This window comes from Ambystoma mexicanum, chromosome 1q (genome assembly GCF_040938575.1).
Source record: "Ambystoma mexicanum isolate Mex_15411 chromosome 1q, UKY_AmexF1_1, whole genome shotgun sequence".
Classification (NCBI taxonomy): domain Eukaryota; kingdom Metazoa; phylum Chordata; class Amphibia; order Caudata; family Ambystomatidae; genus Ambystoma; species Ambystoma mexicanum.
Genome location: NC_090922.1, coordinates 1,320,429,840 through 1,320,446,775, shown reverse-complemented (window position 1 = coordinate 1,320,446,775; position 16,936 = coordinate 1,320,429,840). Strand labels below are relative to the sequence as shown.

The window sequence follows — 16,936 nt, the reverse complement described above, 5'->3', positions numbered from 1 at the left end:
TCAAGTTGGGCTTTCATGGTGGCCACACTGGGTGTGATCCCGTCAAGTTTTTTGGTGAGCGTTGTAAAGCCCTGTTGCATGGCCGTGAAACTTCCTGAGAGTTCATCATTGCTGCAGGAGGGGGTTGATTGTCCTCGTTGCCATCTCCCCTTCGACCTCAGATGCCGTGTCTTTTTGGATTGCGGTTGTATATTTGTCTAATGTGCCTCTGTTCTTTTTGGGGCCAAAGTTCTTGGGCATCGTCACCTATTCAGTTGAATTCAATGTTAAATTCTCCGCAAGAGTGTCCTCACTGATTTCCTCTAAATGGGATGTGCGTCTTGCTTTGTCGTCGAATTAGCCGGAAGTTCCGACTCGTTTATGGGAGTGCTCCACTTGCTGTGTTTATATGTCCTGCGAGTGCCACAATTGCCAAAGTGTGTTTAGGGCGCAGATACCGTTAGCCAGTATACCAGCAGGCATTTTTTTCTAGTTCTCTTTCCTTTTCCAGGGTTGTGTGGTCTGTACAGCGCGTGGGTAGAGATGGGCGCGTGGGTTGCGTTCGTTTACGAGATGAAGCGGCAATCTATGCGTCTTGAATCGCACCTTGTCTAGCGTTCGTGCTACTTCCTTATCTCAGGGGGCGCTTGTAATTTGGGGGGACACCTCGCCCCAAACTGTGAAGCTATGCAATACCTCTGCCGGTGCCTGTAGTGTTCGGTTTATGCCCCCTTTAGTGCCGCTCTATGTGCCTTCCGTTCGGAGGGAGAGTCGCATGCATCGGCGGGGGAGGGGCGGCCCGTCTTACCTCCCCGCTTCTGTGTTGTGGTGCGATCCGAATTCTTCCCCTCTCATGGTTCATCCGATCATTCACGAGAGGGTCCGCAGGTGCTCTACGGTGTTCGGAGCGCCCGCGGTTCTTCCTCTCGCGAGCGCACTCGCCTGCGTTGCTCGCGTAAGTTTGGATCCGGGCTCCTCCCTGCCGCTCTCGGTTGCCGCTTCTCCACGCGCCGCGGGATCTTGCTGGGCTTATTTCTCGGCGATCCCTTCTCCGTCTGGCCTCAAATTTTCTGTGCGTCTTCCGAGGGTGCTACTGCAGGCTCCTCTCGAGTTTCATGGGGAATCGGGACAATTACAAGCGATTATCCCGGTTTACAGCACCAAAGTCTGTCAGAGCTTACACAGAAGCCACCATCTTCCTCTGTGCGCAACAGCGCCTCCACTCGGCAGACACCAGTGAACATGTTTGAACAGTGCATTTTCGACAGGAGGAGAGAGAGTGGTGTAGGTGAGAGATGTAGATGGGGCATTTGGAGGAGGAAAACATGCACTTGGTAATCGTAGGACTGGATGGTGAGAGGCGTGGGGGTAGGAGTGGAGATTGAGGCAAAGACAGAATGATCTGAGGTAGAAGGCGCAGTTAAGTCTGAGAGTTGAGTAGATGATGAGTATTAAGTCAAGGAAGATACCGTTTGAATGGGTGGACAGAAGAGAGCGAGTGGTTAAGGAGAAGAGAGCTAGTCAGTGGATATCGGTTATAGGATAGAGAGGGGAGTGGTTAAAGTCACCAGTGTTGATTGGAGAGGGGGGGGGGTCAATAATCTGATATAGTTTCTTTAGTGTTTACTTTAAACTGACATGTCATATAGCGAGTCAGGTATAGTGCGCACGAGTACCTGATCTGCCATTGAGCAGCAAAGAGTAGGAGTTGACTTCTGGGTGTGGACTTGCAGACTGGACTGATTGGAATTTGGACCTGGCCATCTTTGAAACTACATTTTACCCTGGGGATACTGGGAAATGTCATGGAATTGCTTTTCTGCTGTAAATTGCTGGCCTGGTTGACCTCCTTTCTGACCGACCCTCTGCGATCCAACTGGGGTCTTTCCTCTCGTGCCTCTCTACTTGTGGAGAGAGGGGGTCGTCTAACCTCTCTCCCTGGCTCTTCATCCACTACCTGGCACCTCTTGCCCACCGGATCGCTAGTTTCTGCTCCAATTTTCAATGTTATTTGGATGACACTCGGCTCTCTTTCAGGTTCCCCGCAGCCACCTCTGCTTCTTCTCTCATACTAGACTGGCCGCAATTCAGGAATGATGTGCCGCCAATGATCTCAGCCTTAATGCCAGTAAGACTGAGATCCTCCTCATTGGGATGCTCGCTCCCTCCTTTCCTCTCTCTGGCCGCCCACACTGGGCCCTCTTCCTGCATCTTACTGTGAGGCTCTAAGAAGTCAAACTTTCAGCTGCACCTCCTCAGAGGTATTCTTCCTTTTTCACACTTTCCCCAAGATGTCCACTGTCGCCAGATCTCTGGTCCCCTCTAGCCTGGACTATTGCAACAGCATCTTTCTAAATCTTTCTGACTCTACTCTTCGACCTTTACAACGTATCCAGAACAGGACTGCGAGACTTGCCTCAAGCCCAGTGATTGTATCTCTCCAGCTCTGAAATCTCTTCCCTGGCTCCCCGGGGCTGCAAGGATCAACTTCAAGACCCTCTGCATTGTCCACAAGGCTTTCTGGGGCCTGGGACCGCTCTACCTCCAACCTTCTCTTCCAAAACATTTTCCTTCTCGAGCTCTCCGCTCGGCCGCCTCCAACTCTCTCAGGGTCAGACGCTTCTCCAAGCAGAGAGTTTGGGGCAGATCTATTTCCTCAGCTGGGGCCTCACTGCCTCTCTCAAACTTGAGCAGAACCACCTCCGGTTCCGGAAGCAACTCTCTTCCTCTCCCTTTCTGATGCACCTGACTGCTCCATGCACTGGTCACCCTCTGACCTGGGGCCCAGGCTCCTGCATGTCCAGTTGCCCTTGCACTGCCTCCAGGGCTCCCCAGTACTTAAGGGTCTGTATCTGCAACCCTACAGTCCCTTCTCTCTGCACGTATGAGCCACCCACTGGCTGCACTTGAGTTAATTGCACTTCCCTCTACCCCTCCCCCTGGCATTGCTCCCCTTCTCTCCGCCCCACACTTGTGCGATCTGAATGACACCAGGCCTAGTGAGGTCGTTATTTTGCCCTCCCTTGTTTCCCCCTCCTTATCTTGCCTAGAAACACTTGTGTACAGGCGCGCTATAAATGCCACATATCATAAAGATAAAGTGAAAAATAATCGGAGGTAGACGTGTAACAGAAAAAGTAGTGCAACTGTGGAAATGAGATATGTGATTCAGAGTTGGGTAGTAGGAAGGCAAAATAAGGGTATCTTTCTAGATTGTTTTTCATTTTTCTTCTTTTTGGTCAAGGCAGACTCCAGCTTCAGTATCACTCCTTTTGAAGTTTTAGGTAAGGATTGCCCCCTGCAAACTCTAGAGAAGACTGTGGCCGCTTAGTTTATTCTTTGGTTGTCAACCCTGATACTTGTCCTGTTGCTGTATAAGAGTTCCACGCTCAATGTGTAACAATACTGCAAGGACACCGTACAGTGGTGGCACTTTTCGCCAATAAAATAAAGTTAAAAGGAAACGTTCGGATTTTCATGCAGCACAGCAATTCTGCCAAAACACCGTTTTTTCTGTGCAGGCTTTGGTTGATGCGGTTGACAGTACAAATGATCCCAAAAAAGCCCAGTACTCGTTGCGTTTCAGTGAACTATAAAAGTACACGCCTTTTTAAGTAGCCACAAATATAAAGGGGGAAACATTATTACCAAAATAAGTTAATATAATTAATAGGCTATTTGTTGTGTCCATCAAGGTTCTGCTAGTCTGTTAAGAAAAATAATTATATGCATAATGTGATGAATAGCTGCTTTTCTATTTGTACATTATATCTCTTGTACTTTTTCAGCAGGGTTAGGGCACCCTGCTGTCCCATCCACACAAGAACAAGAACCCCCCTCCCCCCATTGAACTTTTATACATCATTATACTGCTTATTCGCTCAGCAGGAGACCACACAAAGTGATTAGGTTTGTAAAACCTATCCAGTGAAATGGGGAGGTATTCTTTAGCTGTGAAAAGAACAGTTCCAAAACTGAACATGTTTGTTAAAAGTTATGCAACTATTAATGGTAATTCTACTTCCTGCTTAATTATCCCTCTAAACATATTAATTGCCTCTAATCTTGCCAGTGTGCCTCTGTTGAAAGTAGATGATTACACTGCCCCCAACCCATCGCCACACACTCTTAATTTCGTTGATGCTTGCTGTTTTTCTCCAGCGTATTTCCACTAGTTCTAACAATACCTCTAATCTATTTTTCTCTTTAATAGGAGGAGGCTTCACCAAGCTCTTTGCTTGACATCTGCTTACATTTTCTGAGTTCGAATCTTGAAAAGTTTTGTTCAGAAAGACCAGATGGGACGTTTTGCTTTCAGGAGCCTACACTGTTCCCGCAAGAAGTGGCGGATCGACTTCTCCAAACGATGGCGTTTCAGAGTAAAATAGCAATTTTGATAAGCATTGCTTATATGTCTTACATTATTTTGAATGTTTTTGAGTACAAAGAAGCAGAATTTAATTGAGGCACAGATTGCATTATTTTGGTAAACCTTTTCTGTTGAAAACGGCACTTCAAAGTCTCTGAAATTGTATTTTTAAAGCAGTTTGTCTTAAGTTGAATCTTTTTTTAAAAAGAATATCTTTATCAAACGGCTAGCAGAATCCAAATGGAAAGAATCACCTACAGATGCTCTGAAGCTGTTGTTCACTACAGTGGCCAAACGCTGCGAACAAGTGATTTTTCCTGGCCAACTCTACCACATACAATTCCAGAATCGGCAATGCAAAGTCAATCACCCGCGATATCGTCACAATCCTCTGGGAATTAGAAGCCCCCTCTAACCCCCCTGCTACTGTCACAAAAGACGAGGCTTGGTGCATTCCTATTCAAAATGCTATGCTTGCCAAAAGTGACAGATTTAATCAAATATAAAACCACGTACGTCAACCATGACAAATTTCACAAAAGTATTTGGAATCGATATTTACCCGAATCGTAGAAAACCCCAAAACAAACCATTCAATGGAAGGCCTGCACAGCGGTCAACACCACACATTTTGCACCATTAATCCGACACTACAGAGGTTCTTTAAACATTTTAGAAATGACCAATTAATTAAAGAATTACAGATTGCACAAGCGATATCTGGTGAAAAAAAAATGGAAAACGCACAAAAAAATTGATTCGGGGAGTTAATTAAAGGAAAGTGTGCTTCATTTTTAAACGTTGGAAGCAGTGTTATCCACAAAGTGTGCCTTTTTAACTTACATTTTTAAACCAAAAAGACAAACGGCTTCATAATGGAAACCATTGGAAACCATACATCATGAAAAATAAGAAAATAAATGACTTACCAATGTAGACTTCAAAGCTGCAAAAAACCAAATTCAAACGAGTCCATTGACCCAAAACAAGCAGAGTTCAGAAAAAAATAGAAAAATAGGCATCCAAAAAAAAAAAAAAATCTGAAGTAAAGTCCAAAACTGTTAAAAATCCAGGAAAAAACCCTGAAGAATCCATTGTCCTCCAAAAAAACAAAACCAGTAAGTACTCCATCCCGACTGATCGCACCCGAAAACCTGAAGGAAATGGCGTATAATAGTTTCCGGTTAAGTTGCAATGAAAACGCTGTTGATGCGAGCGACACCCAACGGGCAAATATAAAATGACAACTTATGTTTAATTTCTAAAATGACAATTATATAATTATTTACAGACAGTGAGGTTAACATGCATAATTCGTTATTTAATATTAGGCGAATTAGTAATTAGTTATTTAAACAAATTCGATACTTAATATTCATTATTAATGTATTTTTTGATTCAATATAATCACTGCCTATCAATTTACACCCTTCACAAACAAATTGACTTCAAGCAATCCACTCTGAAAACCCTACAGCAGACTTCGCCTATCCCCTCCCTTCTCACTGCCACCCACAAAGGCCTTCCTATGTTTCACTTCACCAATGTCACTGACGCAGACGTCAAAACCATATTAAAGGGCCTGAAAACATTGAGATGCAAAGGGGATATTTGTCCAGTCGCCCTCCTGAAGGACTGCTCCGATGCCCTTGCACCTTTTCATAGCCACCTTGATCAATGCCTCCTTCTCTGCCGGAGTGGACCCCACCAGCCTCAAGGAAGCCTGGGTTCTTTCTCCCACTCATTAAAAAAACCTTCCCTAGACCCTACAATCCCAAACAACTACCGTCCAATCACAACTGTCCCCTTCTTGGAAAGAGAAGCCCATCTGCAAATTCAATGCTACATGGAAACCAACCACATCTTGAGTGTGTGCCAGTCGCGGTTCCGCCCAGGTCACAGCACATAATCTGCTTTACTCGACTTGAAGAACCAGCGTAATGAGGTGATGATTATGTGTAGGCCTGCCCTTTTGCTACTCCCTGATCTATCAGCAGCGTTGAATCTGGTCGACCACAAAATCCTCTGCCACCACCTAACCGTGTCAGCCAAATTTTCACCTGAGGCTACCATGTGGATTGGTGGATCGGCTCCTTCCTGGAGGATGGAACCATTGGGGGATTTGCTGAGGACGCTAGCTCCCCTCCAGCACCCTTCTCTTGTGGGATACCTCACGTGTCATGTGTATCTTCGACCCTCTAATATCTTTACGAAACCCCTTTTTGACCTATTACACTCCATCAGCATATCTTATACTAACTATGCAGATAATGCCCAAATCCTACTCCTCCCTTCCGGCAACGAGCAGGACCACGCTGCTACTCTAAACACTGCCTACACGACCATTTAAGCCTAGATGGCCACTCACTGCCTCTGCCTTAATGATCAAAAGATGGATATCCTCCTGGTAGGTCCCTCGGCGGTAAAGCTTGCTGCCCAATACTCCTTCAATATTGACAGCATTCTGATCCATGTCTCTCCCTCAGTGAAGATACTGGGAGTCCACCTGGATGTTACCCTTTCACTCACCGGCCACATGAACGCCATTGCCTCCTCTGCCGACGACACTACAAAACTGATCAATGCCTCTAGACATTCTTATCCCCTGACAGCTGCCTCGCAATTGCACGAGCTATCATCGTATCTGGGCCCGACTGTTGTAACACTCTCTACGCAGGCACCTCTGAGCACATTAGGAAGATACTGGTGATCCAGAATAATGCACTGTGAGCAGCTCCCAACATCCCTAAACTCGAAAATTTCACCTCTTCAAGAAGAAAGGCCTGTTGGCTTCCAATCTGTGAACGGATCCTATTTAAAACCCTGTCGATCTCGCACACAGATGTCTTTCCAATGCGGCTCCCATTTACCTTTCACAGAAGATAACAAAAAGCAAAGTCTTCCAGACCCATTACAGCGGCTTATGCTCGGTCTCACCCAACCCAAATTCCAACAGGCAAAAGCGGGTGGCTCAAGCTTCCCGACTATTGCAGCCAAGCAACTGAGCTTACTCCCACCAGCCCTGCGAGCTAAGCAGTCATATTGGACCTTGCGGCGATCACAAAAAATGTGACTGTTTGCTTAAATGGTCTGTCTGATCTACTGTCCTTATGTACATGTCACATTTTTGTAACAGCGCCTTGATGTCTTTGGTTTTAGTGTGATTTTGTAAAAATAAATAAATTGTATTCAATGGAAAATCTACAGGGAAAAAAAACCCAAAGTAAATATTTTTTTATTGTGGTTGGTTTATTAAGAAACCTTCACAAAATATTGGCCAGAAAAGGCAGAAATCTGTACCAAATACATGATATAATATACATTATCAATAATTCAAAATGAATATTAAAAACAGGATAAAATCTAAAAATGTCATGAATATATAGACTGACAATAGAAATACAAGTTCCATAGTAACAATAGAACACAAGAAAAGATAGCATTATATAGTTTATCCAAAAATAGTGATGAAAGCTAATGTTAAACATGCATGGACACCCATTATTCCATTCCATAGAGCCTGGAAAGAGACTATTGCCCACTCCTAGATCTATTTGATGAAGAGCATGTTATGCTATTTGGCATTTGTATAGTGCCTTTTATCATTGGTAAATCCAAAGCGCTGTGGGTTGAACACCCTCTGGGACCGCTGTCCAGGTCAGTGGTGAGAGCAGTGTAATACAACGTGCAAGATTGCGCTCTGTATGTGTGCAGCCAGTGTGCAATAGGTGATGTGTAGCTGCATACTAGCACTAGCTGTGGTGCAGTGGCTGTGTAAGGGCAGTAAAATGTGTGCAGTAAGACCAATAGAATATAGTATCTTATTTCTGGCGGCGCTGATGTTTACGGGTGACGTTGTGTGCAGATGGACTGAATTATTTGGGGGATGGAGTTACATTCTAATTGTTGGTGCAGAGGCAAGAGTTAGTGTGTTTGAGTGTCTGTGTGTTTTCCTGGGGGACTTTGTTTCTGTTCAGCTTCCAGTCCCTGTCGAGTGCGTGGGATCATACTGTATCTTGATGGGTCAAATTATTTGGTGAAGATCGATGGGTGGTGACGGGGAGATCATTCCCAAAGTTCATGTTCTTGCTGCATAGCTGCTACGCTATCCTCGAACAGCAGTTTGTTAAATTGGATCCCTGATGGGTATTTCTACTTGGACATACCCAGATATTTGGGATTAGCAACACATTAGTGCTTGAGCGTTCCTTGATTAAGTTCTTTCTAGGGATTTCCAGATGTGTAGGATTAGTAAGTGAGGCCAATTCCTGGTTTAATAGCATAGTTCATATTTGCAGGTCAGTGATCAAGTTCATAAGTGCTGATTAGCGCATGGGTTTCTAGTTCTGCTAGATTACCGGTTATATACATTCAATGGTAGGCATGATTAGCAGCTTATTGGATGGCCCCCCGATATCTAGTTCTGCTCTAGGATTTTCAGGTGCGTAGCGTTAGCAGGCAGGTGCCTTCTAGGGCTGATTGCGCGGTGCATCATTTTTGCGTGGCCTTGATCAAGCTCAAGAGTGTTGGTGCTTGGGTTATTAGTCTAGCACAATCACCCATGATTAATGGCAATGGCTAGCTTTAGGCCTTAGCATGTGCCAAGTGCCTGTGGATGAGGTGATGAATACATTGTGTCAGGGGCAGAATTCTGTTGGGTGGCCATTACGATTTTAGTTCACGTCTGGGCAGAGGCCCTAGGTAGTGGAGTTGGAGATCGTCCGGCCTCGTGGTCTAGGATCGGGTCTGTAGTCAGTGGGGTACCACGCCAGGTGTCGGTCTAGGTGGTAGGTCTGGTGGTTAGGCCGAGTGGTTAGGCAAAGAGCTAGGTTTTGAGTGCCTTCCGGAACGCCATGTAATCTTCACTTTGTCTAATGTGGGGAGGCAGTGAATGCTGCAAGGTTGGCGCCAGGTTTGAATGGGCTGACCCTCCGATCCTGGTCGAATTGGAGGTGGGGACCACTAGGAGGAGGGCAGTGCTTGACCGAAAGTTGTGGGACAGGAGGTAGGGCTTGATCTTGTCCTGTAGGTCGTCTTTGTGCAATGTTCTAGAAGATTGTCTTGCATCCAATTGGGAGCCAGTGTAGGGTGTGGATGGCCAGTGAGATGTACATTTGTCCCAATGTGAGAAGTAGTCTGGCGGTCGAGTTCTGTACTCTTTGGAGTTTAACTGATAGGCCGGTGTACCCAGGTAGAGGGAGTTCGCATAGTCCAGTCTGGACATGGCAATGGACATACTTGCAGCCAGTCTGTTTGGGTAGGTAAGGTGTAAGGGAAGATACGCTTCAAGAGTCTGAGGTGGAAATGGTAGGCTTAGGATGTATTGTTGATGCAATGAGATATTTAGGTCTGAGTCCATTGTGCAGCCATGTTTTTTTTTTTTACAGTAGTGGTGATCGTGGGGGGAGGCCGAGTAAGAGTGGCCAGGGAGTCGGATGGGGAAATTGGTCCGATTTTCCGCATACCACGATTTCAGTTTTACTTGGGTTCAGAAGGTGATTAGTTGTCATCCAGCGGTCAGTGTCTGAGGGGCATGCTATTAGGTCAGGGCTGGAGTCTGAGGTCGATATGGGAATTCTCAGGATGATTGTGCATCATCCGCATAGTTGTAGCCAGTGAGGTTGTGTGAACGGATGATCTTGGGGGTGGGAGGGTCACTTAAAGTTTGAAGAGAGAGGAAAAGCACCTTGGGGTACTCCAATATTTACTGGGCATGCAGCAGAGATTTAAATTGGGGGTGGGAGGAGCGTGATTTGCTGTCTATTAGAGAGGAATGAGGCGATCCAGATGAGCTGAATAGTGTATTCCTAAGGAGTACAGTCTGTCAAGGAGGATTATGTTGTTGATGGTTTCAAACGCTGCAGAGAGGTCGAGAAGAACAAGAGCTGCACATCCTTCTGAGCCTGCTGTCACTTTGAGATCATCCCAGATAGAGATCAGCGTGGTTTCTGTTCCATGGCATGGACGGAAGCCTGATTGCTGCTGCTGTTCTCTTCTCTTATGTATGTAACACCCAAGTTTTCAAGCACCCAGTTACCTCAAGGTTTGGTGCGCGATACAATTGATAAACAAATACAAAAATTACAAAAAATTGCGCCAGGTCTATGAGGTTGTTGAATTCCACTAAGAAATTGAGCTGTGAGCAAGCAGTGCCATCGATAGGTTTTGCCAGGAATCTGGTGTTGGTGATTGGCCTGTAGTAGAGGGTTGAGGGATGCTTTTTTAAGCAGAGGTTTGACATGTGCAATTTTGAAGGTGTTTGGGAAGTTACTGCGAAGGTGAGGGAGTCGTTGAGAATGGATCTCGCCAGTTCTCCCGCACAGGTGAAGGTGGAGATTTCTTTGACGAGCAAGGTGGGACAAGGATCAAGTGGTGAGCCGGAGCGTCGACTGACTGATAGTAGGTTTGCAAACTCCTCGTTCGCGATGGGGTTGAAGGAGCAGGAAGAAGGGTTCTCAGGGGGTGAGGGCAGATGGATCAGGTAGAGCAGGCGGACAAGAGGGTGAGTTTGGCGTTGATGGTGGCCATCCTATCTAGGGCTGTTTTATGGAAGTGTTCAAACGGGGAATTGCAGAGCGTTTTTGAGGAGGCAGTCGGGGGTGTGGTGCAGGGTGGGCATGCGTATTGAGTCTTAACAAATGAAAATACATTCTGTATCTCCTCTGCCAATGGCACGCACCAATATCCAGAGGTGAGATCTAACGTGGTAAACACTTTTGAACCATGTACCTGAGCTAGGCCCTGATCAATGAATGGCAGTGGCCATCTGGATACTGGCACTCTTTTATTTAACTCCCTCAAATCTGCACATAGCCGCCATTGACCATTTGGCTTTAACGCACCTAAAATAGGTTTGTTGGATGTGCTATGAATGGGCCTGATGATTCCCCGCGACTAATAATCTCTGCCAATGACTCTAAACATGCCAATGGTAATCTATACTGGTGCACAAATACTGGGCTTCTGCTACACCCTTCCGGTAGCGTGACCACATGTAAATCAGTTAGACCGCAATCATAAGCATCTTTTGCAAATACATCTTTAAACTCCATAAATATCTTCCTCCGTTCATTTCTATCCTCATCGTTGACACATGCATCCGCTGATAAAATCTGCTCCTCTACCATTTTGGAGAACTCTGGAAAATGTTCTGGTAGGGGAATCTCGGCGCTTTCCTCCAACTGTGTGGCTGTGTCTCTCTGAAGTGGAAGCTGATATGCCAAAACATTTAAAAGTGGCGGCTTTACAATGGGCTGATTTTCTATTTCATTTTCATTTAAGTTAAATGTTATGCAATCCTCTTGATGACAGCACACTGTCTCACTTGAATCATAAGGGTGCACAGAATGCATTCTAAATATTCCTTTGGGCTGAGAATCCAGGTATTCTGGCAATTCACCCTTGGCATCCACATACTTTTCAGGGATATTTCCAATCACCATGTTATTTAGATCTGCTGTGTAATGTGATTTTTGTATGGCCATTCCGAATGGGGAGTTTTCCTCTAAATGAATATCTTGACAACCTTTATTATTCACCATAATTTTTACAGACCCTTCACCAATATCTACCAATGGAATGTATTCACAATCCAGGCCTTGCTGTTTTATAGATTCATTCAAACCGACAAATGGATCAGAATCTTTCAACTGCTGTCCATTTTTGCATTTCAGTGTTATTGCAACCTGTTTGGTGAATGCAGGGATAATAGTATCCTTCCTCAGTTGTAATTCATTTGCATATGGGACCAGCTGTGCGCAATGATAAGCCCTTCTTTTGTCTTCAAATTCAGGGGCCCGCCCACCTAGGCGTGACCATGTCTTTTGATTAAGGAAATCTAACACCATACACATTCTGTGCATTATATCATTGCCCATGTAAAAATCATGCTGTGTTCCACTCACTATCCATACATTATGGTAAATTGTTTTCTGCCCAATGCTAATTTTTAACATGCAGCTTCCTGCAATTCGGTTTTCAAAATCTGGACTGTCCAAACCAGAGACATATTGGTTTTTAATTCTAAATTTCGGGATCTCGGCCTTCTCCATTATTTTTTGCAACAATTTCTCATTAATGAAACTCCTTTCCTGTTCAAGTGCTAAAGTGGCTTTTATTGTTTTAGAATAGTCATTTATACCAATGTGAACCCATGGTTGCTCATCTTCCATGTGTATTTCAGCAAGAGTGGTGATGTGTTTTTCTGAATCTGCTTTAGGAGTAAAATTCTGTTTGCATGTTTTCTCTTTTAAATAAAAGCGTAATGTGTGCTCATCTATGGCAGTTTGCCATCTTTTCCTTGGGTCCAAGTATATCTGTACAGATTGTTTCTCATCTTCACTCTGCATTTTATCTTGACACATTAATATAACAGTGACGCTAGGTATGCAACCATTCTGGAGATATACCTCCATTGCATCATTTGTTTTGGCAACGGTGTGACATTCATTTATATTGCTGTTTTGTGATTTTTATTTCTTTAGGTCTCAGTGGTTTTTTTGTTAAGGACCACAGTACCCCATTCACCCCATCTGTGAGGAGACAACCTTTTCAGGCAATCCGTTCCCATCAGAAATGGAATTTCACAAATGGATGTGACCAATACCTCCTGTTTCATTCTGTTTTTACCTATCTTTGTCAACCTCAGTGACGCCTATGATAGGCACCTCCTCCCCATTAAAATTATGCACTGGACCTTGACTTTCCTTCACTGTAACCTGATTCTGCAGGGATCTCCCTTCATTGATACTCTTTACCAATTCTTTAGACATAATTGTGGCCTGTGCACCAGTGTCAATCATTGCAAATGTATTGCATTTTTCTTCTACAGTGATGGGAGCATAATACCTGTCTTCAACTTCCTCTAACACACATAAGAAATGCAAATTCTTACAGGGCTCACCTTTCTCGGGCCTTTTTCACTTTTGGCTAAGCACGTTGGTAAATGGGACGACATTTTTCCCTCCTTTTTGCCCATTTCTGTGTGAGAGACTTTATTCATTTCCCCATGTTCAGAGGTTTTTTGGAGTGTGGCCACTGTTCGTCCATCCATCCAGGTATCATCAGAGGTCACACTACAACCCTCCATCTGAACATGTGTAACAACATCACTTGGCAATTTGTCATTGTCTAATTTTGTGCATTTGTGATCATTTAGTAAAGTACCAGCCCTTTTAACCTCTTCAAAAATATGTGGCTCAAATAATTCTTCAGGTGATTGACCTGTACCCTCCTTTTGAGCATTTCTTTTCCTGCCTGTGTTTGGTCATTGTTTTGATTACCCAGGGAAGGAGTTATAGCATCTCCACTTACTCCCGGTTCACTGGTATTCCCCATGCATGAGTCATTTTTCTTAAATCTGTCTTTGTTCTTTTGGATCTTCAGGTTTTCCTATTTCATTTGTACAAATCTCCAATGTTTGATTTAGTTCTAGGTTAAACCGTACCTCTCTTTTAGAATTATTTGCATTTTCTGTTACATGTTCATTTACTGGTATTTTCACTTTTAAATCATTAGGTATCTCGGAGTCATTATGCAAAATTACATCAGAGCAATCTGTCTTTTTGGCACTGCAGGTATCATAAGTACTTGGTCACTTTTCAGAAGTCCCCCGGTCATTGTTATGGCCTTCTGCCCCCCTCCTTTGATGACTGTTTTTGTGCTGTACAGAGCTTTCCTATTTGCTCAGCTAACATTTTCACTTGGGCTTCGAGACACTGGAATCTTTCCATCTCTCTAGAATCCTCTTTGAGGCCTAGATCGATATTGGTTGTTTTCTCACTGATTAGACCTATACTGATACCTCTCAGGGGAATGGTTTCTATTGGAATGGTTCCTGGACTCTTGATTCATTTGTGGAGGGCAGCGGGGTGCACCCATCCTTTGGTTGTAGTCCCCTGGTGGGGAATCATTGTACTGACGTGGAGTTTATGCTCTGCCTCATGTCCTGTCTCTCATGTTGTGGGTACTGGCCTCTATGTTGATTCCCATTATCAGCAAATCGATCCACATATTGGGGTCTATCCTGATTACCATATATCATGGTATTTGGATCAAACTGCTTTGTGTCCCCAATGTCTGATAAGGACCATCATTTCTTTGATCTTGATTTTGTCTCTGGTTATTGTTCATACCTGACATATCAGGTCGATTACCTGCCCTGGGCCTATTTCCTAAGTACCTGGGGCTGATGTAGCTCTCCCTATTACTAGGATCATGTGATTGAAACATTGGTGCAGGGTGTGATGACTTTTGTTGATTACCCCTTTGTTCAGGTGCCAAATTATTTTTACTTGGACTTTGAGCAGACTCAAGGGACATTTTGGCTGACCTGATTTCCATCGCTGTTGCTGAGGGTTCTTTAGATTTAGGTCTAGTATCTTTCATTGTATCACTTTCTCTACCCTGACAATAGAGTACCTCATATAGTTTTGTGCTTTGGTGCACAATCCATTCAAGGGACTTGTCACGATCAAATTCACGGACCAATTGGGATATGATGTCTTTCTGTAGCCCATAGAAGTAGGCAGTTTTAAAATCATTGGAATTGGGGTAAAAATACATCAAAGCGAGAAAATGCTCTTTTTAAGTCTTGTAAAAACTGGCGAGGGGATGTATTAGGCCCAGCAGTGATTGTGTAAGCGACTTTCTTTGCCTCGTGCAATGACTGGAAAGGAGAAAAATGACGCCTAATCTCTTTTTCAAACTCTGCCCATGTCGTATTTTGTTGTTCATTCAATCCTCTTATGACACTAGCCGTCGGAGCATCTAAAGTTAAATGAAAATACTGCCTGTACTGTTCCTTAGGTATCTGGAGGGCTTTAAAAATGTCATGAACCACTTCTAAGTGATCCTCTATGCAGCATTTCCCTCCCTTTTTAAATGGTTTGATCAGGGCTTTAATGGATTTCATTATCTTTATGGGGCTACTTGTTGCAGTGCATGGAATTGCACTACTTGGTGACTCAACCCTGCTTCCAGGTGTATGGGATTGGTGGCGGCCCCCAATGGGAGTATCAAATCCCCCCAAGGGCGCTGCAACCAAGTTCCGTCACCGGCCCATTCACTGGGGCACTAGCTCTTTAGGTAGAAATAGAATTCACCTCAACCCCATTGAATGTGGTGCCCTGCCGCCTCTCCTGGGTCGATTTCTGATGTTTCCATGGCGCCCAGGTGGATTATTTATGTGAGGCCTTGCGTTCTGTTACGCTCACCTGGTATCCACGGGGACGCCACCCAGGCAGTTGGTCTTTGGTGCCCTTCTCAATGATTCCTTTGCATGGGTCTCGGTGTCGATGGGATTCCGCCTGGTTGTCGGAATTGGTTATTGTAAAATACCGGGACAAAGAAGAGCTTGAGAATGCTACAATTGAGCAGGAGGAATTCTCGATCGGCTGTTGTCAGTTGTACTGACATTAGGCTGAGGCCGTCCCTGCTTTTTAAACAGAACAGCAAAGGAGGACTAGGATCATCTTCTGACACTTCTGGCACTGACCCGTGCAGTTCTGGTATGCCTAGAGCTGCTGCACATCCAGAAGGAGAACCCGGCGAGCGAGGTTGCTGCATTGAAGCCCATAAAGGTGAACTTGGACCTCGAGAAACTGCAGTGAGTCTTGTCTCTAAAGTTAGAAAAAGATGAACCGTGTGACGCTCGAGAACTGGCGCAGTAGACCTGGAGAGACGGGAAGGCGGTGGCGCGACCGGTCGGTGGTGGACTAGGGGTCTGACAACTACGCAGAGATCACCAGCAGTAATTATCCACGGAGAGAAGCAGGCCTCAGAAGTGGCATGAAAGAAGCTGAAATGGAGAGTGGAACCACAAAGCCTGCTGAGTTCCCCGGGAGACGGTAACGGGAACAAGTATAATCTAGGAGGGCGCTGGGAAGATTCAAGACTGCAAGCCATGTAGAAGCAGATGTAGTGAATCATTTCGTAGCATAATTCCATGGGCAGTTGCACAAGAGTGTAGTGCAGGAGAGTCGAGACGGATTCAGGTAGCTTCTTTATCGTCCCAGTGGGGGCAGGATAAAGACTACAAAGAAAGCCGAGTGTGTGAAACCTCCTTGAAGGAATTACAAATTCTATTGAAAACCAGAAGGAACATTGGGGCACCAGCAAGGAGAAAGGAGTCATTCTCCTAGACCCACGAGGCTCCTTTTGAACTGTTTGTTTTTTATGAAAAACTGGGAAATTTAATTGAACTTTTACTTTGAGAAGACTTGGCGTCTTTGAGACACTTTACATCCAAGACAAGAAGTCATTCTCCTGGGTCACGAAGATAACCCAAACTTCATTGTTTATTGCAGTGACCGCGATAGCGTAGGAGCTTTTTGATTGGGTTTTGATTTGGACTTTCACAGACTTCCTGCCGTGCACCTGAGTTTCTTTAGTTTAGGTAGGGAAACCCATTAGAGTTAAGGACAGAGAGGTTTATCTTTCCTTTGAATAAACGTTAATAGAAATCATCATGGCATAGTGAGAAACCTGAAGGTGTCTCGCTAACTAGTCCCCAGGGCTGTGTCATCCAGGTGTCCAGGACATGGCCATCGCTATTGGATCCAGTTCCTGGGGGTTGGACCAGTGCAGGAG

The 16,936-nt window shown here is 44.8% G+C and overlaps 1 protein-coding gene across 1 annotated transcript in view; it reads left to right on the top strand.

Moving 5' to 3' along the window:
• ZYG11B (zyg-11 family member B, cell cycle regulator) overlaps positions 1 to 16,936 on the top strand; it is a 682,105-nt gene that overhangs the window by 83,032 nt on the left and 582,137 nt on the right. Inside the window, exon 2 of the mRNA XM_069642180.1 lies at positions 4,193 to 4,358. Within this exon, the coding sequence (XP_069498281.1) occupies positions 4,193 to 4,358 (166 nt within the window). The remainder of the gene's footprint in view (positions 1 to 4,192; positions 4,359 to 16,936) is intronic.